The 23,842-nt window shown below is 41.7% G+C and overlaps 1 protein-coding gene across 1 annotated transcript; it reads right to left on the reverse strand.

The window, feature by feature from the left end:
• Positions 1 to 1,817: 1,817 nt before the first annotated feature.
• Positions 1,818 to 22,151, reverse strand: LOC113394100 (cytoplasmic FMR1-interacting protein). Its single transcript, XM_026631298.2, has 28 exons — positions 21,847 to 22,151; positions 20,673 to 20,809; positions 19,365 to 19,544; positions 18,848 to 19,029; positions 18,383 to 18,510; positions 17,912 to 18,009; positions 17,333 to 17,437; positions 16,533 to 16,618; positions 15,404 to 15,524; positions 14,693 to 14,884; positions 13,816 to 14,030; positions 13,097 to 13,227; positions 12,689 to 12,859; positions 12,334 to 12,416; positions 11,657 to 11,799; positions 10,769 to 10,942; positions 10,320 to 10,458; positions 10,147 to 10,233; positions 9,210 to 9,409; positions 8,577 to 8,710; positions 8,057 to 8,248; positions 7,426 to 7,550; positions 6,241 to 6,319; positions 5,544 to 5,638; positions 5,277 to 5,458; positions 3,753 to 3,815; positions 3,510 to 3,657; positions 1,818 to 3,155 (listed from the first exon to the last, which is right to left on the reverse strand). Exons 1-28 carry the CDS (start codon positions 21,920 to 21,922, stop codon positions 3,000 to 3,002), a joined length of 3,822 nt encoding a protein of 1,273 aa, XP_026487083.1. The 5' UTR covers positions 21,923 to 22,151; the 3' UTR covers positions 1,818 to 2,999.
• Between the last annotated feature and the right edge of the window lie 1,691 nt (positions 22,152 to 23,842).

The raw sequence follows: 23,842 nt of genomic DNA on the forward strand, positions 1-23,842 counted from the left end.
GCTCCTCTTACAACATATCCAAAAATCAGTCTTCTCGGTTCATTTGCATTCCCAAATGTATATAATGATTGGAATCATAAGAGTATCAAAGGATTACAATGATTCATCTCGATTAAGAGCAAATGGGTTTGCAAGCAGCCATCGCATTCGAGTCGCCTGTCAAAACGTAACGGCTCGCGTCGCCATGACACTTACAACTCCATTCGGGGTGACCCGCTCTTAAAAGTAAATCAGCCATCAGACATTATTCCCAACTACTCGATTCATTAATTATCCAAATCAACAACCAAAGTAGCCGCGCCCCGTTATATATATATAGGTATAATACATAATTATAGGTCGACATATCCGCGAGATTCGTATAATCGATATTTCGATGTTAAATCCATGAAATTCAACGACATGACAGTTCAACGGGCGGCCATGTTTGACGTTTACGGGTGCGTTCAGTGAGTGTTCGACTTAGGTTATTACTTAAATTTTATGTATATTAATATTATATTGTAAGGAAATGTTAATTATTAATAAAAACTTTTATTAGTTATAAGCTGAACACACTGGCCCCGTAACGCGTTACGTAACGAAGCGGTTTACCCTCCAATAAGAAGTTATCAGTCCAAAAAATCTACGTCCATGGGACTAAGCCACGCTAGCTTTGACTCTACCAAACTTGAAACTTCTCAAGATGGGTAACAGTACTTATTGCCTTGTTAGCAATTTATTATATAACTAGATGAAAACTCGGCTTCGATCGGGTAAAATTAATAATTTATTGTGAATAAGTTGTCGTTGAGCTTACTGTACCCGTGCACGAATCAAGTTAAACAATTTTAATATTAAATAGTTCAATTTAGATAAGTTATCACTTCTGTCGGGCGTCCCGACACGAACACGTTTTTTTAAATATACATTTTTAATTTGCTAAAACGAAGCTCAGACAGCAGTTACTAATATTTTAAAGTCCATACATTGCGCGATCCGAATCGAACTAATCATTAATTTTAACTTCACTCTTTCGATGAGAAGCATCTATTGCCTCGAGGGTAAGACATGTCCTCTTATACGGGGTTTCCCCTGTGTGACCCGCTCTCTCCTGTCTTGTTATGAGGCGTTTGTACTGTACTTCGTTATTATATATTGTTATTTATTTATTTATTTGAAACACCATCAGGATATTTACAAAAACAATTCAATCAAAAGTACACGGACCGATGCAGTGTAATACACCAGTACAGGTATTTACAGCACTATTGGATTACAATAAAAAGTAATTCACTCTTAAATTAATAATAATAATAATAGAACATAATAAATAGGAATGAATACAGTATATTTATCAAATTAACGAAACTCTGTTTTTATTTATTTAACCATACGTCTGTGGATTTTCAATTTTACTCTTTTAACAAAAAACTATTTTGATTTCTGTCATATACTGGCGGCCCACGACTGCCTCATTTTTTTATATTACTGTTTTATCAGTATTTTAATTTATATTAATAAAAATATTTAACTCAGAGCGTAAAGTACGGGCAACAGTTGTAAATAAAAAACCAATTATCCGCTAGATAATTTATTTACTATAATTGTCGTGATACAAGAATCTTAAACAATAATATAAAATATCATAATTTAAACAATAATTATAAAATGCAAAATAAATACGTTAAATGAGAAACCATTACAACGTAAGTAAAAAAAGTTTACTAAAGTACTGAAAAAAAGTGTTAACTATAAATTATTCTGTCGACCTTCCAACTGAGATAGAGTTAGCAAAACACAATATATTTTAAAAGGTTTTTTTGTCGTCTATCGTATTCTCGCCATTCTGGTATTGGAATGTACCGTCATGTAAAGAGGTGTACTTATACCTAACACACTGTCCCTTAAACTCTGAAACGAACTCAAAGCAAGAAAGTCGGATTCGCTCTAGCCGCGCTCATCGACCAATGACATGAGCATTTTGTTCTACACGAGTTCGATTCGAGTTACAATGGACTTTAAATAGTATAAGAATAAAAATGTTTACAATATGTAAAATTACTATTAATAAAGTGCTTAAATATAGTATAATACTTTTGCAGAGTCTGCATAAAACTAAACTACTTAACATTTAACATATGCAACATAACTAACATTATCTATTTCAATGGCGGGAGGAAACGTAAACAAATCTGACCTTGAATCGTCGGAACGTCATTGGTCGAAAGATGTCATGAGGATTTGCGAAATAGTGACGTCACTCCGATGTCAAATTTTCAAGTGTATGGAATAAACTACAGTTAGTTGATACAGTATCGTTAATCCTTAGGGCCCATTCATTTATTACGTAAGACGAGTTTAGGGGGGGGGGGAGGTGGTCGACCATGTCTTAGGTTTTCTTACAAGGGGGTGGGGAGGTGTTTCAATGTTAAAAATTACCATTAAAATAGTTCGCTCGGATGCGTTTAGGTATAAACCGATATTACGTATATATTCCATGACAATGGACGAGCCAAACAATAAAGATTTTTAGTACCTTTGACATTACAAGGAAACAAAAAAATATTTGAAAAATAATCATTACAAAAGACAACAGGGGCGGAGGGGGTCAGCCTATTCTTATTTTTTCTTATGATAAAGGGGGAGGGGATCAAAAACTAGCGAAAACAGTCTTACGTAATAAATGAACGACCCCTCACTCGTCCGGCTGTTGGAATCGACTTGATGATTTCTATCTAAACGATTTAAGCACCTCTTGAACACTATACACTTTAATTGGATGCAATATTCGGTTATGGGGAAGATTTTGCGATTGAATTTAAGCTTCCGATATTAAATATTCGATATTAACCATTAAATTTGTCCGTTCGACCGTGGGACTGCAATAATTACTACTAAGAAAAATAATAACTCATTATATAGTCGTATTAACGGAATATCGGTATTCAGTATAAAATATTTTCCCTGGAGTAAAACTGGAGTTAACGTGCTCAGTTCGTATGCTCGTTGAATTTCTCTCAGTTGTGGTGGGTGGCGGCGGGTGGGGGGAAGCAGCGCACGTGCTCCACGCCGGCGCGCTCGTCGTCCGCGGCGAGGTGCCTCCCGAGCACGCTGAAGATCTGCGAGTTCAGCACCTGGAACCGTCTGATGCGGTCCACCATGCGCTTCAGGGGCTGCGAGGACAAAATTAACAAATTAAATCTTACAATTTACTTAAATATGCATGCAGGACCGGCCTCAACCATCTAGGCGCCCCGGGCTAAACATGCCTTCGCCGCCCTTTTATATGTCCAGGGTCGGATTTGGAAGGTCCAGGACGGCGCTTAGAAAACCTGGGACGAGCTTGTTTACTTACGTAGCGAGCGTGATTACAGCGAGTCGAGGACCGACTCTAAGGATATGCATGGATTATTGAGTCTATGTAGGACGGGACGCAAGAGACTCCAGATCTCGGCGCCCTGGTCCGTCGCTCGATCGCCCCGTCCCTAACGCCGGCCCCGACTACACGTCCACAGCTAGACACTTACGATTCCCTTAACCAGTTCATCCTTTCCATCGACGCGTTGCACGCGCAGAATATGGTAACAAAAGTCCAGGGCCTCGAAGCGTCTCTGCTGACCCAGCAACGCAATAATCGTGCATCCAGCCCAGTGGAGACCCTCGCCGAAGAGTTCCCTGAAGAGATTGTTTTGTAATTATATACTCAGTAGTCTATTCAATAGACTACAGGCTTCTGCCGCACGTGGGAGGTTTAGTTTAAAGTTACTTACTCGACTGTAAACTGAGTGTCGCCCACGGGGATACAGTATAGAAATTGGAGCGCTGACCACAACCTGGAAAGTGGTAAAATTCATACATTTTTTTTTACATTACATTAGCAGCCTGTAAATCTCCCACTGCTGGGCTAAAGGCCTCCTTTCCCTTTGAGGAGAAGGTTTGGAGCATATTCCACCACGCTGCTCCAATGCGGGTCGGTGGAATACACATGTGGCAGAATTTCGTTGAAATTAGACACGTGCAGGTTTCCTCGCGATGTTTTCCTTCACCGCCGAGCACGATATGGATTATAAACACAAATTAAGCACATGAAAATTCAGTGGTGCCTGCCTGGGTTTGAACCCGAAATCATCGGTTAAGATGCACGCGTTCTAACCACTGGGCCGTCTCGGCTAAAATTCATGTTATTAATACTCCGATCGACGCCACCACCATATAACAACTCATTAAGACGTATTAAGGCTTCCAATATATACAAAAATAATTCCTTTTTGATATTCTTCAAATTAGAACTCCGTCGTATATACTTTCGAAAAATTTTATTGGCGAAGAAGATTTTTACAGCAGTGTATGTATGTGCTGTGCAAACATTTCTCCGAAACTATTGGTTGAGATGGCCCAGTGGTGCATGATTGTTAGTTCAAACCCAGGCAGGCACCACTGAATTTTCATGTGCTTAATTTGTGTTTATAATTCATCTCGTGCTCGGCGGTGAAGGAAAACATCGTGAGGAAACCTGTATGTGTCTAATTTCAACGAAATTCTGCCACATGTGTATTCCACCGACCCGCATTGGAGCAGCGTGGTGGAATATGCTCCAAACCTTTTCCTAAAAAAGGGAGAAGAGGCCTTAGCCCAGCAGTGGGAAATTTACAGGCTGTTAATGTAATGTGAAATCTAAAATGTATTGGTTGGATTGTTTTTCTTTTTTTTTTTTATAAATACATATTTATAATACAAACATGGAAAACAACCGGACTGCGGGCAAAAATAAATGTCGGATTCGGACTCTACACTCGGCGTCGGAGTTACTTTAACCGCTAGATCAACGTCGCAGTCAAAAAATATATAAACTATAAAACTCTATAGATTCACAGTTCTGAAGCTACCGTTTGTTGGTCAAACATTGGCTTATATTGGCGCGTGGGTTGGTCAAAAACTAAACAACTGTTGTTTCATTAACATATTTGAATATTATTTAAATTAAATAATTACTCCTATGTTAGTATTTAATCGCCGAAAGTAAAGCATTCAGTCCGGTACGTTTATTTTTACACGTTTCGAAAACACACGTAATCGAGAGTTAAACCAAATTTAAATAAGACCCACTTTGAGGTGACGTGTCATTTGATGGTACCACTTATGAGACTGCGACGCGTGATCTAGTGGTATTGTTGATTGAAGAGTTAATAGATTTATCTTGATTGACCGAACATTATTTAAGCTCGACAAACACTACATTACAAATAATGCGAGTATCGGTGCGTGCGCGTGCGTGCGTGCGCGTGCGCGTGCACCTGTGGAACTCGGCGGTGTCGTCGGTGTGCAGCGGGGCGTGGTGCGGCGGCGCGGGGGGCGCGGGCCACTGCGGCGCGGCCAGACACGCGCGCAGGCGGCGCAGCACGACCGCGAACAGCGACAGGCCGCAGCACAGCCGCTCGCGCGTCAGCAGGTCGCCCTCGCGGGACAGCTGGCTCTGCTGCTCGGCAACGATCGAGTCGGGTCGTTAGTCGTTGGGAAGACAAGTTCCGACGCGTACCGGGTCAAGTTTCCTGCCGGCTCACCTTCGCAGTGCCGTACTTCTCCACATTCTGCACGATCTGTAACGCCGAGTACTTCGCCTCGAGACGCTTCTGTTTCGTTTCCAGTTTCTCGCCCTCTGCGGATTCAGATACGATTCGTTTTAATACGAGTATCAAGACCGCCTCGTTGGTCCCCTGACTTATACAGCTACAGTTTTGGAATTACAAAATCTTAGTATTTTTTTATTACGAAAAAGCATGACTCGTTACGTTCCGCCTGAGCCGAGCGTGCAAGCGAGAGGAACAAACGATAGAGAGGCACGATCGGCCTGAGCGTTCGGCTTGTGACGCATCCATCTCTCTTCCTCCATCGGCCGATGCGTCCGAGTACATTGACACGTTAAATCATCATCCGTAAATCAACTTTAAAGACGACCAGAATTTCTAACAGCGCCATTGTCTTTGGGCGGTGGTGACCACTTACCATCAGGTGGCACATTTGCTCGTCCGCCTCCCAAAAAAAAAAACGAGACAACTGTATTATCTTAGTGTGCGTGACAGCTTGACACGCCAACGTCACGCTACTTTACCAGTGTGCGTGTGCCCTAACATTCTATATAAACATATAAATAATCCAAGGTTTACTCGAACGACACAAAGAGCAGGCGAAACAGCGTCGAACGGCTGGTTCCACAACAAAGTTTATATTTGATATTACCAAAAGTCAAACGTTACTCACCCGCCGTGTACGGTCGCGGCAAGATGTTCTGGAAGGGAGCCGCGTGGAGGAGGTCCGTCACCTCCTCTTGTGATAGAGCCTATGAACAAACAGAACATACATTCAAACTCCACTCAAGCAGAAAGCAACTTTTCTATTTTTGAAACTCAGAAGTCAGTCTTATTTACCAAACAATGTCTTTGTTTACGACATCACATCAGAAACCTCCAAAATTATCAATATTTCTCAACTAAATTGTGCGTGTATTAAACACATAAACCTTCCCCTTGAATCAATCTATCTATTATAGAAAACCGCATCAAAATCAGTTGCGTAATTTTAAAGATCTAAGCGCACGCAGGGACAGACAGCGCTAAGCGACTTCGTTTTATACTAAGTAATATTAAGCGAGCATCGACGCGAGTTTGCCGGCGTCGCTGACGTCAGCGCTGGCGGGCGGACCGCGAGTGGCTCAGCTCCAAAACATCACATACCCCATAAAGTACAACATATTTATTTATTTATTTAACTCTTTATCGCACACCAAATATACATAAAGATACAAAATATATTTTCTTTAAAAGAAAATTGGCCAAGCAAAAGGCGGTCTTATGGCTTATAAGCCATTTCTTCCAGACAACCTTTGGGTTAGAAGGATAACGTGCATGGAAGACGGCAATATGGCGGTGCAGTAAAAACTTACATTATGAAATAATAGCGAATACAACTCAATAAATATAGCAAATACATAAATACAAAAAAATACTAATAAATAGAATATAGAGCAGATTATAGATATTTATAAATAAATCATATAGATGTTGTCGCTACGATTTTTGAAGCGGGCAACATTAAAAAAAAAAAAAGAAAACATTGGCGGGAAATTTAAGCTCTCTTCTGGATACGCTAGAACCGGGAACGTTGTTACAACATTATCTTACATTACTGTATTGTTTTACTTTAATTATTAACTTAACCAATAAAGAAATACATTATTAATTAATTTCGAGAGCGATACATACAACTTATATAAATACACCGTACAAATAACTAGCGGCAGTTAATTAACAAATAACTTTCTTTTACATATACATACATATATCTATATAGTATACGTAATAAAAAAAAAATATATAATATAAAAAACATACGATCAGAACGTCATTTTAAGCTAAAACCAACGCACGACCCCGAGCCGCAGCTTACCTGCTCGATCAGCATACAGAACAGTATGATGTTGCCGAGTTCCCTGAAAGCGTGGAAGAGCTCCGTCCTCGCGTCCGGGTATTGGACGATGTCCGTCAGTTGCGCGTGATAATAACCCAAAACACCTGGAACAAGTTTGAAAACGAAATTACTACGAGCCAATGGTAAGTGGTCACCGCCAATGATACTGTGAGAAATATTACTTTGCGAAATGTTTTTACATTTATACTATATTATTACTATATAATATTATATTTATACTGTTGGGCTACGGCCTCCTCTCACTTTGAGGGGAAGGTTCGGAGCATATTCCACCACGCTGCTCCAGTGCGGGTTGGTGCTATACACATGTGGCAGAATTTCGTTGAAATTAGACACATGCGGGTTTCCTCACGATGTTTTCCTTCACCGCCGAGCACGAGATGAATTATAAACACAAATTAAGCACATGAATTCAGTGGTGCTCGTCCCGCAATTATCGGTTGAGATGCGTCCCAAACACTGAGCCAACTCGGCTCGTTGTAAATTAATGAAATTGAATAAATAATGTATTCGACATAATTCGGGGTATCATTCGAAGCGCCGACGTCACCGGCACGTCGCCACGTGACGTCACGTCCGGGGCACTGACCGTTGGAGCCGTAGTCGTACCGCGGCAGCTTGCAGTGGCGCGGCATGGCGGCGGCCAGCGCCCGCGTGAACTGCGCCAGCGTGCCGTGCAGCAGCCCGCGCGCCACGCCCAGCAGCTCCGACACCACCACCGCCACGCCCTGGTAGCCCAGCAGCCGCACCAGCGCGTGCAGGTGCTGCGGGCCCACGAAGCCTGGAATTCGATGAGACCCGTTAGAGAATTCGTTTATGTAGTGTTCTTTGTTCAAGTCGTTATCATTCCGCCCTCATCTCAATTTTATTTGGGGTCCGTGCAGCGTGTCTTCTTCCAGACTTCTGTCTGCCGTCACCTCACAAGGTTTTTGTTTGGACAGTGGCGCTGTACGGCCCTTTACAGCACATAACAGCATGGGACATAGCGGTTTGACAAAAGAGCTGTGAACGTTGTATTTAAAGTCATTCTGTAGTATATTCAGTGTCAACATTGCACCGTGCGATGCCGGGGGGGGGGGGGGGTAGTGATAACTATAAATGAACATTACCGTTGTACTGAGCGTATTGAGCCGAATACGCCAGGCTGAGCTGCTTGGAGCCCCACAGCATGGCGTGCCCGAACTGCTGCAGCTTCTCGCGCTGCACCACCGGCGCGAACTGTATACCGCGACATTTCACGAACCTACGGTCAAAATATGTATATATACTAACATTATGGATACGAAAGTAACTCTGTCTGTCACCTTTTAACGCTTAAACCGCTGAACCGATTCAGATGACATTTGGTGCGGAGACAGTTCACCCCCCGAAGGAGTAAAATGAGGGGTGAGAACTCGTGTTTTATAAATTTCGCAAGGGTAGAGCCTCAGGTTCAACTGGTCTAACGATATGGTTTCCGTGATAGAACAAGACGGCAGCCATAACCAGAAACACCTTTTTTTCGCTGGAAAATTTATTTACTAGTTTCGACAACTTGAAATGGGAGATCTGTGGATCTGACCAGTGCTGATTGCACTAGAATACCATCTCTTCAGGGAACAACATAGGATCGCTTACACACGCTACTGTGGAGATACAGAGAACCCCCCTAAGCGGGGCGATGCTAACGGCAGGAGGCCGAGGAGCAGATGGTACCTACACGTACTCACCATGTAGGAAATACATAACGGTTGGATCCTCACCGATCAGTCGCAGCGTTGTAACAATAGTTGGGCAAGAAGTCGTAGTTCAACTCCCAGAAAACGTGCAGCGTGATCCGTCCGTAGGGCGCCAGCACGCCGTGGTCCGACTCGCGCAGGATGGCCTCGAACTCGTCCAGCGACAGGTAGCGGCTGAGCAGCTTGTGGCAGAGCCGGTTGACGGCGATCAGACCCTCGAGTTCCTGGCGACGAAACACATTTACGACCATGCGAATAGTGATGTCGAGTGAACAACTTTGACCTTGAATCGACGCGTCATCATTGGTCGAGAGCTCGATTAAACTATGATAGTCGCCGTGGATTCGCGAATGGCGTTTTGGGATTCGGCGAGGTTTCTATATGAACTTTGGAAGTAAAAAATTTAAGTAGTCCAGTGAAAGTTCAGAAAAGTCTTGTATTATAAATAAAGCTAAACTTATAGATATATTTGAAGACTTTTTTTCCTAGAAGATGTGATGCTTTTTGTTATTCCAAGGTATGTTTAGGTTTCAAGGGTGACTGAGTAATGTCTTAGTTCTTAGTTGATGGCGCATTGGCGATAAAAGGAACGCGTAATAATTCTCACGGCTCTGATGTCTATGGGCGGTGGTGACCACTCACCGTCGGGTAGCCAATTATGCAAAAATTTCCGATAATATTTTTCTTCTTCAGGGAATCCACTTAAATCCCCGGGAAAATAAGTAAAAAAAAAAAAGAAAAGTTTAGTAACAGCTTGTAAATATTCCACTGCTGGGCTAAGACCCTTTGAGGAGATGGAGTTCCACCACGCATCAAAGCCGAGCGCGAGACGAATTATAAACACAAATGCACCTTTAAATTCAGTGGTTCGCTTGTGTTCGAACCCGCAATCATCATTCGATTCGAACCGCTAAACAATCTGCTGCTCTGAATTCGAGCGCTACGCCGGAATCGAACTCACCACCACGCCCGTGATGTCGCCCGCCTCGAACTTGGCGACCGCCGCGTCCAGCGCGCGATGCATGTCCGCGTTTATTCGTTGAGCGACCTGCGGGGGAGACGTTACGTCAGCGCGCGAACAAAGCCGGCCGCGCCAGGCCTCCGCTCGCCAAATGTTCCCCGAGATGCACTCACGAGCGCGCAGAGGTCGACGTGGCGGCCCAGCAGCGCCACGTGCCGCTGGCGCAGCAGCGACGCGTACCGGCCCGCGCCGCAGCCCGTGCTGGCCCCGCGCGCCGCGCACTCCGCGCGGTACCGCTTGTCCAGCAGCATGCTGCACACGGACCGTCGCTAGGTTCATTCAAGGTAATGGTGTTTCGAACATTTGCCATCCTAAGTTCTATGGGAGTTTTGGCGACCTCGAATGTCGAATGAAAAATGAATTTCGAACGGGCTCTTAAATAAAGAAAAAAGTGTGCGTCTCGGGACACGCACGCACGCACGCACGCACGCACGCACGCACGCACGCACTTGTGGACTATAATATGTTCTGCGTATTTGGTTAATCTCTGAGATAGACCGTGACCCGAAATCGATCAGGACGAGATCATCAAATAGATTAATAAAAAGAAAGTCAACCAAACCTCGACGCCAGTTGCTTGTAGTGAGCATAGACGAGTTCGGAGAGTTTGTAGACGAATTGATCGAAGCACAGGTTCACTTCGGCCTCGACCTCGTCGTACAGGAACTGCTTGCGGAAGACCGTCAGCGCGTACTGAGCGGAGTCGTTGTAGAGATCCAAGGGGTATAAGACGTATCTGGGGATAACAAATGATCAAATTAATTTCAAATATTAATAGTTGACATACATTACACTCAATTAGCAGCCTGTAAATTTCACACTGCTGGGCTAAGGCCTCCTATCCCTTCGAGGAGACGGTTTGGAACATATTCCACCACGATGCTCCAATGCGTGTTTGTGGATACACATGTGGCAGAATTTCGTTGAAATTAGACACATGCAAGTATCCTCACGATGTTTTCCTTCATCGAGCACGAGATGGATTATAAACACAAATTAAGCACGTGGAAATTCAGCGGTGCCTGCCTGGGTTTGAACACGAAATCACCTGGGCCGTCTCGGCTCTTATAGTCAACACAATCTTAATTTATGATTTTACGAAACTCCTCCCCCAAGGGGGTAAAACGGTGGTCAGAAGTTTGTGTTTTATAAATTTCGCGCGAGTAAAGCCGCAACTAGTATTTGTATATATTTAAGGACTCAAATTTAATTCTTACTCGAATGAAGGTATAATTTCAAGTCAATTGAGGTTACGTTACATCAATAAGTAATTTTGTTGCTCAAATCGCTGGTAATAATTTTAAAACCGTCCATAATGACGTCAAAGTATGTCTAGTGACGTCACAGTTGGTAGAAAAGATGACAAGGTCTTCGTATTGTTCAATGAGCCGTTTTAGTCTAGTCTATGGTACCGGAAGTACAAGGATATCGAAGGCAAAATAGAACTAACTCCATCATCGCGGGCTCCTTGCTCCGGAGGATATGATCAGTCAGGATCCAGGGCATGGACATCTCGATGGGGAACTGGATCCTCTTCTCCATCGTGATAAGGTCGTTACATTCTTCATTGTGCTGATGTCGCACTGTGCATTTCTGTAAGAAATATATAATCATACGTTATAAACACACACAACCATAACTTTGCTTAACTGAATCTGTTGAACCGATTGTCCAGCAGTAATATTATATTTCAGTAACAGTAAGACTCCTGCGGCTGAACTTAAATAACTGCAGATAAATCCGCGGGCACAGTTAGTCAATGTACACGAAATGGGTATTTTAAAGGGACGAAAACTATCATTTCATTTTCATATGGAACTTTGATAATCAACTTTTCCGGAGTTTTAATTCTAGTGTTTGTACAAGTAGACACTACACGCCAACTAAAGCGATCGTAATTCATTATTTTCCCAAAAAAAAACACCAAACATTCGTAGCTGTTAACGTTGAATGATGTTTTTATCCGTGTGACGTCATCAAAATGTCTGACAGCGTATTTGCGGGAAATAAAAAGGTTCTATATTTCTTTTAGTGGCTGTTTGTTAATACGAAAAATCAATATTTTGAAGTACTTTCAACCCTAAGTAGAATACCCTATGACGGAAGCCAGTGTGGAGTAAACCTTACATTAACTTTCCTCCCCATGGTCATCTCGAGATAGAACTCTCTGTACCACAACTGGGATAGATCACAGCACTTCGCCAGGGAATCTGTGGGAAAAAACAAACAACTTTTATTACGTACAACAATCGCCACCTAGTGGTAAGTGGTCACCACCTGTTACATCGTCATGCACTACCAAACTTTGGAACTAAGATGTCATCCGTGCCTGTAGTTACACTGGCTCACAGACTACAGCGTACTCAGGCGGACATAGATTACCTAATACGGGCCACTCCGACGCCCCCCCCCCTTCCCTCAGATGCGGGAACAATCACGGGCGAAAACTAGTATAATATCTATCTATAAATTCCCAGCTCACCCGCCAAATTCAACATATACATCCAATAGAAACTCTGCCTGTGGAACGTCTCGATCTGTTGAAGTGTAGCCGCGTCGAGATCCTTCCGCAGCGTCCTCCGACCTCCAGACTTGTCGGAGATGAGCGCCTCCAGCTGGGTGCGCACCATGTACAGCTGGGTCGACGATGGTCCTGCAAATCAGGAAGTATTTTATTAACATTAGATAGACGGACCCAGTAAACGTAAACTCTTTACACCACGAAGGCGCCACCGACCTCGAGTGAGCCAGAGAGCAATGGTTATTTCGCCCTAAGTTACACCGGCTCCCTCACCCCTCAAACCAGAACACGACAAAAGTACAACATGACATTACATTAAGCTCGGGATATACGACGAGCGCAAGGCCCCTCGCCTCGCGGCGCACTCACCCACGTTCCGGCGCGGCACCTTGATGGCGAAGCTGGCGTCGGCGTCCTTCTTCCCGCGCAGCGCGGGGTCCAGCTGCGGCTCGCAGCCCCGCGCCCAGTCGCCGCACGTCTCGCGCACCGACACCACGATGCTGCGGGCCACGCGCTTGTCAGAGGGACCGCACCAAAATCAAAATCCCTGACCAAACCCTCACTCGCTACGACTCTCTGCGGGACGTCTTTGACGGAGTCGGAAAACTCCCTGCTGCGTCACAGGATCAGTGATAATCATTGTACGTGCACGAGAACTAAGGATAAGCTTACGACGCCAAGTTTCCGACTCCGCAGAGTCAATAAATCCTTGCCGTGACGTGACGTGACATGACATGACTTTGTATTTTTAAAAGTTGAAAAACAGCAACTACAGACTTTCTTGCCGGTTCCTCTCAGTAGAATCTACATTCCGAACCGGCGGTAACTCTACTTTAAATAGTTTGTTAAACGACGATTCAAAAGTGCTCGTAAAAGCCTACACGAATAAAGTATACTTTGATTTTTTGACATAACTCCACATGCTTCAAAATGCCACAGTTTTATATCACCTTCAACTTTTTGGGCCCCCTCGAAAGAGGAGAGGCCTTCAATACCAAATTATATCACCCAGCGACCCGCCCCGGCTCCGCACGGTCCAACGCCGATGCCAAATACACTACAGAGTATACAATAACTCTAAATCTGACCTGCGTATCAAATCCTTTTTGTTCTTGATGGCCTTTCGGAGGGGTTCCCTCAGCAGTAGTTGCACGAAGTCCTGCAGTTCCGCGTATATGGACCGCCGCGCTGCATCAGCGAAGACCGTCTCCATCCTCGCCATCAGCACTTGGAGACCTTTGATCATGGCGATCACCTCTATCATTGCGAACTTCTCCTCGGACGTGTAGTTGTATCGGGTCGCCTGAAACGAATTTTCATATTAAAAATATCACAAAAGCAGACTACGAAGATTCATATACTACACGTGAACTATCTGAGCGTTATTCTGTGAGAAATCACTTCAAATCACACTCCACCCACGCGCCAATATAAGCCAATGTTTGGCCAACAAACGGGTGCTTCAGAACTGTGAATCTATAGAGTAGTTTTATAGTTTATATATTTTTTGACTGCAACGTTGATCTAGCGGTTAAAGTAACTCCGACGCCGAGTGTAGAGTCCGAATCCGACATTTATTTTTGCCCGCAGTCCGGTTGTTTTCCATGTTTGTATTATAAATATGTATTTACAAAAAAAAGAAAAATAATCCAACCAATACATTTTAGATTTCACATTACATTAACAGCCTGTAAATTTCCCACTGCTGGGCTAAGGCCTCCTCTCTCTTCGAGGAGAAGGTTCGGAGCATATTCCACCCCGATGCTCCGATGCGGATCGGTGGACTACACATGTGGCAGAATTTCGTTGAAGTTAGACACATGCACCACAAACACCCAGACCCAGGACAACATAGAAAACTAATGAACTTTTTCTACATCGACTCGGCCGGGAATCGAACCCGGGACCTCGGAGTGGCGTACCCATGAAAACCGGTCGTTTAATATTAGTTCATATTAGTCCCACCCTCTCGTACTCTTCCGCTTCGGCAGGACACCGCGGGTTAGTGGCGTGGTCGGTGGGGTGCAGCAGCTTCCACGAGCAGAGCTCCGTGAGCACGGAGCACCACGACGAGAGCAGCTGCAAGCCGCGCAGGCAGAGCTCCGTCACGGCGCGGTTCTCGGAGTCGGAGCCCGCCTCCTTGAACGTTGTCGTCACCTGCGAGGGGGGGGGATAAGTATGGAATGAATGAAAAAAAGTACGCACGTACCTAACATATAGTATGATGGCATATTTCTGACCAATAGGGTCACAGCGTCCTATTTAAAGGGACAGCTAGCTGCGCAGAACGAACAACACAAATGATCTCACTATTGCATCGAGTGCACTTCGTGCTAGGGCTCACTCATCAGATATTCTACCGCCAAACAGCAGCGCACGGTACTGTTCCGTTTCGATGTAAGCGATGGTTAATAATTCTTACAACCCCAATGTCTATAGATGGTGACCACCATCAGTTGTCCCATTTGAAAGTCCATCTACCAATATCATAAATAAATAACAATTTCCAGATCCTAATCGCTACTGAGATTTACTCAGCAGAAAAACTCAAGGATTTTTTATTACTCGAGGATCTGCATCACAACTTCTAGAAAAATCCATGATTTCTTCTAATGCCATGGCAGGTCTTCCAGAAGAACATCACCGCGACCATAATATGTAAACTCTCAAACACACCTCGTTACTGTATCTCGCCAGCTCCGATATATAGTTCTGGTGTTCCTCCCTTATCTGCGGGAGGTGGACCATCAGATCCGCTTGGGGGGAGGGCGGGTTCGGACTCGACGAGAGCGGCCATCTGCAAAAAGATTTATCGTTAACTTTAATCGGTATTCAAAAAATAGCTGAGTTATCCAACATTTTTGTGAGGAATTCTATTTTTGGCTGGGGGATAGGTTGTGTGAATTGAACCTACCCCGGCAGGCTTCAACAAAATCCTACCTACCACAAAGAAATTGCATTCCCTCGCTCTGTATAATTGTAAAATATAATTCATATAGTCTATTCCATCCACAAGGGGACAAAACCCACGTAAACAACATTTGACCTTGAATCGACGCGACGTCATTGGTCGAGAGCTCGATTAATCTGTGATATTCGCTGTGGATTCGCGAAAAATGCCGTTTCGAACGTCGGAGCTGTCATCAGAACTTCGGAAGTAAAATTAAAGTGGAGTTAACGCTCGTTGACTTCCAGGCAGACGTGACATACATATCATCATCATCATCATCCTCCTGCCCTTATCCCAATTTTATTTGGGGTCGGCGCAGCATGTCTTCCTCTTCCATACTTCTCTGTCGGACGTCATCTCACGAGTAACATTCTTTCTAACCATATCGTCTTTCACACAATCCATCCATCGTTTCCTGGGTCGTCCCCTACCTCTATATCCATCCACATCCGTTTTCCAAACCTTTCTCACAACGTGGTCCTCATTCCTCCGCATAACATGCCCATACCAAGACAGCCGGTTTCCAGATAGCTTCTCGGTTGAGGTTAGCAGCATGGACGTGACATACATATATAATTGTATTTAACTAACATGACTGTATTTTTAGATGTCGAAAAAGAGTAACTACTGAGTTTCTCGCCGATTCCTCTCGGTAGAATCTCCATTCCGAACGTGTGGTAGCTTCATTTAAATAGTTTGTTAAATGACGATTCAAAAAGTGCTCGTAGAAGCCCACTCGAATAAAGTATATATTGATTTGATTTGATTTGATTTGATTTGAAAGCGGATATAAGTAGTTAAGTGTAACAGTGTTGTATTATAAATAGAGATATTTTCATTAAACGTTTCACTTACTTGCTGGGATCATAGTGCTTCGATCTCTTGATGTAGTTGAACGGCGCTATCTGCATATCACCGAACAACGGTACCACTTCCAGGTTCTGTGGAAAATTAATAACAGGTTAATATACCACAGGTCAATGGTACCATCTACAACTCTGTATATCTCGCTCGTATACTAAAATATATTTTTCGACGAGTGGATGGTACCACCCGCGAAACCGAAACACAATTGAACGGTGGACTAACTAATGTTAGAGTTGTGGTATCTATTCAAATGAGCTCGTTAATACCCTTAGAAGATTATTAATACTGCTTTTAGAAATTCAAAAAAATTTTTTCAAATTCCACAAAAACGGGATAAAACGCATTTTTATGAATGAAATGTAAAGTGTCTCAGATGGCGATTTGATTAGTCACTAGTCAAAGACCCCCCCCCCCACCCCACCAACAATTTAACAACTCATCCATGAAACCCGTAACTATTCACAGCGTGGATACTAATTCTATTCCTATTTATGACAAACAACTAAATATGTATCTCCTGTGCGGTAACGCAACTTGGTCGATGAACTATGCCTAGGGATGCGCCCGCGCCTCGGCGACGGGGATTCACCTCGCGCGTTGTTTACTTACAGTGTCAGATAAGGCGTCGCGTCGCTTGCGTCTTGTGATTTGAAAAGGTACATAGAAATTATTACCAAAAACTCAAAATCGAATCCGGACGTTGCGGGATGCGCCATCTTGGATTCAAAACCTCTGCACGTACAAAGCTGCGCTTATCCACAAGTGAAACTAAACACTTTCGACGTTACCTTAAATATTCTATCGATGCGATCCAGGCGTATCTTTTTCTTTTGATCCAGTCTGTTTATGTTGCACGCATCCGAGTCCATCAAGAACAGACCGAAGCCCATGACCTGGAATGGAAAAACGGTCAATTCCTCGCGTGCATATGTGTGTACGTGTGTTTATAGGACGGGAGTTGTGTGGGAACGTGTTTGTATACACGTGTGTTTACGTGTGCGTGCGTGCGTGCGTTTGTGTGTGTGTGTGTCATTGGAACGGGTAAGAGCTATGCTAGCCTGGAGAAAAACTACCTTTGAAGTATTTGTCAGTACTACCGGTACATGTACCGTACGTGTACTGGTAATACTGGACCAGGAATACAAATTGTAATTTTTTTTCACGAATAAAATTACAAAATTGTTGAATCACAACTAAATAACACAATGAGCTCGTCTCTTAAATTTAGATTCTAACAGCCCTGAACGGCATGTAACGTACCAAGCGAGTGTATGGCAGATTGGTCCCCTCCCCCCGCGGAACCCACCCGACTGACAAGTCCAGACGCATCCGGTCGCCGCGGGTTCTTTACGCTGCGACGTACTTACTTTGACAAGCATGTGCTTCTCCGATGGTGTAAGGTACATCTTCGTTTCGAACATGTGCACGCATATGTTAACAACGTCAGCCAGGAGATCCTCGTAGCCTGGCAAATATTAAACATAATTATTCAACTTTGTCCTTCGATAACCGAAGACGTTCAAATGTGGAAAATCAAAATGTTACCATTAACGTGAACATAAGTAATTACGTCGTGAGCCGAGGTGACCTATGATTGCAGGTTCAAATCCGGGCACGCCATTTTTTTTTCATGTGCTTAATTTGTGTTTGTGAAAACGAAAACATTGCAAAGAAACCCGCACTTGTCTTATTTCAACGAAATTCTGCCACACGTGTATCCACCGACCCGCAATGGAGCAGCGTGGTTGAATAAGCACCAAATCCTTCTCAAAAAGGCCTTAGCCCAGCAGTGGGAAACTTACAGACTGCAACTCCTCGTACCACAGGATTGTACGTACCGTTTATCTTTTCCAGCGCGTCCTTCACGGTGTCCCTGATCTTGTTCTGCGTCGCGAGGAACATGGATAAATTCTGCGACTCTTGGAGACTTTGACTATCAGACATCACCTTCAGGAACTGCGCAGCCCTGAAGATAAAATTTAGTCAAAAAATAACTAAACCAATATACGTAAAACTTACACCTGAATATTTAGGCGGACGAGCAAATGGGCCACCTGATGGTAACTGGTCACCACCGCCCATAGACTATGGCGCTGTAAGAAATATTAACCATTCCTTACATCACCAATGCGCCACCAACCTTGAGGACTAAGATGTCCCTTGTGCCTGTAGTTACACAGGCTCACCCGTCAAACCGGAACGCTTGGTGGTAGAATCAATGACGACTGGGTGGTACCCAGTCAGGCTAAAATTGAAATGTCTTTAACGCCTGTGTATGATATGATTATGATACCCGATCTCACCGTCTGTACGTCGAATAGTCATTCTTAACGGAACTCTTCATGTTCTTCAGCTCGTCGAGAACTGCGAACATGTTGACAAACTTGCCCAAGGTGAGCAGGTACGCCTCCGACACGAAGTCCCGGCGCTTCTCAGCGTGACAGAGCCGACGCACCTCGCCACAGAAGCGCTCGATCGCTTTACGCTGTAACATTTTGTATTACATTCAATATTATAATCATGATTATGGGATCTTGGGAACTGAGATGTTAGCCTTGACCCTGTAGTTACACTGGCTCACTCACTATACAAACCGGAACACAACAATACTGAGCACTTAACCGATAACCGTTGGGGAAAACGTGTTCTAGAGTGGAATCTACATTCCGAACCGGTGGTAGCTTCACTTTAAATAGTTTGTTAAATGATGATTCAAAACTGCTTGTAAAAGCCTACTCGAATAAAGTATATTTTGATTTTGATTTGAATCTTGTTTCGTTTCGAGTCACCAAGTAAACTGCTATGGACCATGGAAAATACCTGAAAATACATAAACTGCAGCAGCTTGTCCACTTCCGGAGCTAAAACCTGCACAGTTCGCTCGTATATGTGCACTCTGTCGGGCTGCTCGTTGGATCTCGGCTGTGGTATGGCTCGGCTGCAGCATCTCCAGGTATAAAGCATCACAGCATGGTCGTTGCCTTCCTCAAGCAACTCATTCTGTAAAGATTTATTTTTATTATTAATTAATCGAAAGAGCTCACAACTAGTAAACCTTACATTGATCAATCTTAAAAATATCTATTTAGAGTGTATCTTTTGTTGGAGAATCATAAATTAAACAAATAAATTTAGGTTCTGTATGATAATACTTCAGCCACACACTAAATAAAAAAAAACATTGTAATGTAATGTGATATTCAAGAACTGCCCGAGTTGTTTGTAACTTACATTCATAAGTCAATCTATAAATAATCAAATCCAACTATCTTTATTTAAAATTGCATAATTACACTCTTTTGGCGACTGACATTCTGATTTTACTGACCGCGAATGCCCCAGAACTGAGTCTACCCCCCACTTATGAGAACTTATGAGGGCGCCATTGTACCGTCTAAAGTTAAACCAAGATATTCTATTGCGTCAATAATATCCAAGATATCTTTGAAAATCAATACAATGTCATGCTTACTAGGCAAGTCATTTATATCAGCGAGAAAGAGAAATGGACCAAGAATATATCCCTGAGGGATCCCCACATTCAGTGGAGCTACGGGAGATGTACATCAATACAATCAATCTCAGAATATTGAGACAGCTTCCTGACCAGTATTCGAATTATAACATGACTTACAACAATCGAAAGTCATATATAAGTCTTTTATCTTTATAGGCGGTATATTTGACGTAGCGTTAAATTATGTACATATGTATCTCCAATAAATATTAAAACACGACTGCCAGCCGAGCTAAACACGACGGACCAAGCGAAACGATACAAACCGACGAGGGTATCCCCATAGAACAAAGTCGTAGAACTGGGAATCCCCAGTTCTTCAATCAGAATGTTCCGAGGAAGCGAGGATTCCCGCGACCAAAGAGGTCGCGTAAAGTGGGGTGTTACTGTAATTTTACAGATAAATAAGAATATGAACTATATTTGTAACTGGTTCTTTGAAATTATATGCTAGTACGTCTGCACTGTTGCTAGATTTTCGACGATCAATAAGCAACTGTAATAAATATAGATTTCGACTTTAAACTAACTTAACAACATTTGGGTCTCTCATTAAGAGTACCAACAAAGTAACTTAAGAACTAAATAAGTAACTCAATGTATGTACGTACCAAGTTGGCATGTACGGTAGCCTCTTCGATGTATTTTGCAATGCCGGTGACGAAACCATTTCTATCCTCAAAGTTTGTATCAAAATTAGCTTGGTAAAGTATGGAGCAGGGAGCTGCTTCGATGCATGGTTGTTCATCTAAAATCAAAGTAATTATTTATTTGAAAATTATTTTTTAATAGTTGTACCGCATGAATACTTCGTAGTTTCTCTAGTTTATAAAGTTTTCAGTGAAATAATTCTAGTGGTGTAGGTTTTCTGTCAAAAAATACTATTCCACACTTTTTTTATCTTTAAACAAATCTTATATGCCTTATGGTTTATGAATTACCGACAATTTCAACATTCCCGACACATGACAGCCTACAATCAAAGTCCCAGGAATTGATGATTTAATAAATGAGACAAGCCACCGGACAAGGGGACTCTCGTTTTCAACAGATGTCACTTTTGACAACAATTTCAACTGTCTCGTCTCGTTTCGGCCCGAAAGTCCCGGGACTCAAGCCGACCAAAATTACGAAAAGTCCAAACATAAGCCCTACTTATGAATATTTTTCGACATGAACTTTAAATGTTAAAAATAACTGTGGAATCTTATTATAGAATACCATGCCACAGGAACAACGTATTCACTTTCGTGAAATCATAAACTAGATATTATTAATTTACCTTTCCTCCTCATGTTTATACAATGACTGACACATTGCTTTCAAAAAGATCTTTTTTAATATACATAACACTAGACTCTAACAGAGGAATTACACAGTATAATCTATATGAGCCACAATTTATTGATATTGCCTTTTTTGTATTGTTAAATAAATAAAATCATCCTATTCATGTCAATATACAATATATTTGATGTCAGCCAATGTTTTTGACACTAAAAAAGGTTTTAGCTGATCTTTTACCTGGACAACGCTTTTTGAGAATATCCTTGATGGTCGATTTGTTTAGACCACTGTTTACTCTTGTGACTCTAACTACTTTCGTTGATATTATTCATCGTGTCTTTACAGTTTAATGAGATATTTTTAATAATCTCAAGTTAATATACTATTGAGACTTAAGTCCCTGTTAATAAAAACAACATCTAAATATGTAATACAATGTATTTATCAAGAGAATGTAGATGTTAGTCAATCGGGTATTATTTCGTAATTTATACGTACCGGGTAATGTTAATTCATCCAAAACATCCACATTGCTTAATGCATCAGAAAGGGATACTTTTTCACTCACAGACATGATTATTTTACGTAAGAATACACAAATAAACTATTAAAACTTCGCTTCGTCTTGATTATGTTTGACTTCACAAATAATGAATCATCATTGACCATTCATTGTAGTAGAAAAACTAAAGCTGAAATAACTATATATGATAATTAAATATAACGTTAATTAACAATAGCTATAAAAATCTTTGATATAAAATATTATCACAATCTCATACAATTTCCAAAATCGCTTAGGGATAGTGACAGATAACGATAAATACAAAATAGAGATGTACTTGTATTAAACAGTTTATACATTGATACATTCATAATTACTCGATTTCAGGTACATTGGTATTTACATAAGTCTTCATTATATAATTAATAAAAACTAAATATGACATAAAAAATCAATATTTTTTATAATAAATCATTCTTATATCCAAATATAATGAGCACTGTTTTCTTATTATTTAAATAAGATTTTATTGATTTAAATACCGGTAACATCGATTTGATCATTTTAATAATATACGCGTTCACTCGATTATTTTATCGATGTTTAATTACATCGGCGACGCCCTTTAACGTTCAGAAAGAGATTTTACTACTAATTCGTAATTTAGAGCATAAAAATACTTAATTTTTATTTGTATTTTATTTTGATTTTAGGAAAGTACATTTTTCTAGAAGTATATATTAGTAAATTTTATAATTATTTCGACTAGCGTCCCGCTCGGTTTCGCACAGGTCCAATTTATTAAAAATGCAAAATGAGAATAACAAAAAAATATTAACTAGCTTTCTTTTATACAATTTCATAGCTATTTTTTCAGGAGTTACTTTTCTCAATAGACGTTCCCTTCGACTAAATCATGAATTACTTAATAAGAAAGTAATCCAAACATTTGAATTTAGTAAACCTCCATGACATTATAACGGTCATTTAATTAATTATCTGTTATCGATATTAAGTTCTTTATTACAGTCTTATTTAACCGTTTATTTAGTACAAAATCCTCCGGCATACAGCTTACTCTAATATAATTTTGTACTGTCAAATATTATACATAACAACTAATCGAAGATGATAAGATTTAAAACAGAATATCTTGCTACTTTTTACTAATAGTACCTAGTTTCCGACTTCACAAAATTAATACATCCTACCTGGGGTACCGTATTCGTATTCCAGTTGTTTTGAACTTAAATTGAAAAATTTAAGCTCTTATCAAAAAAACATTCATAAATAAGGCATATTACTCGATGCATGATCATATTAAAGATAAAAAAGTATTTAGTATTTGTTGTTAATTATACAATGGTGGTGACGGTGGTAGAAATGGTGGTGACGTCGATTAAGTGGCACTACGAGCAGATGCGCCCCCACTCCAGCGACAATGTCCTGAGCCGGTGTGATCTCATAGGAGACACCCTCAGGATAAACATCACCCGTAGCCCCACGCCCGGTGACGCAATAACGGTCAGTAGGGCAAACAGCAAATAACAAACAGAAACAAAATAAGCCGTGTCGTTCATTACGTTCGAGAGCCGCGCTCAGACAAAAAATATGTTGCACTACGTCGTTTTGTTGTGAGATTCCAACTGAAGTAAATATTTATTAAGTATAACTTCTGTTACATATATAGTGTTCCTTACAGCTAAACAGTTGTTTTTAGAGTTTTATCATATTTCAAATGAGACAGCTGCTTCTTTTTTACAAATAAGTTCTTGTCAGATCTAATCATTGTTTAGTATAGTTAAATAAACTTATCGAGACATTAATCGATTACGCACATCATTACGACGCTTCATGAACACAATGAGTGCGAGCGAGAGAGACTAATTACAATGACGTATGGCTCGACTCAGTTCTTAAAGAGCATTATTACGAATACAAGAATCTTCTATATCACCAATAAGGAATTGTACTTGTATTACGATCTGA

Source organism: Vanessa tameamea, chromosome 31, assembly GCF_037043105.1.
Source record: "Vanessa tameamea isolate UH-Manoa-2023 chromosome 31, ilVanTame1 primary haplotype, whole genome shotgun sequence".
NCBI classification, from domain to species: Eukaryota; Metazoa; Arthropoda; class Insecta; order Lepidoptera; family Nymphalidae; genus Vanessa; species Vanessa tameamea.

Bases quoted from the DNA above. Each gene is read 5' to 3' on its own strand.
- LOC113394100 (XM_026631298.2), bottom strand. From the start codon at position 21,922: ATGTCTGTGAGTGAAAAAGTATCCCTTTCTGATGCATTAAGCAATGTG. The intron at 19,030-19,364 runs GTATTTTCCATG...AAAATGTTACAG, and splicing joins TGCAGTTTATGTATTTTCAG to CGTAAAGCGATCGAGCGCTT. The intron at 10,459-10,768 runs GTTTGGTTGACT...GTCCGTGTGCAG, and splicing joins TACAAGCAACTGGCGTCGAG to CATGCTGCTGGACAAGCGGT.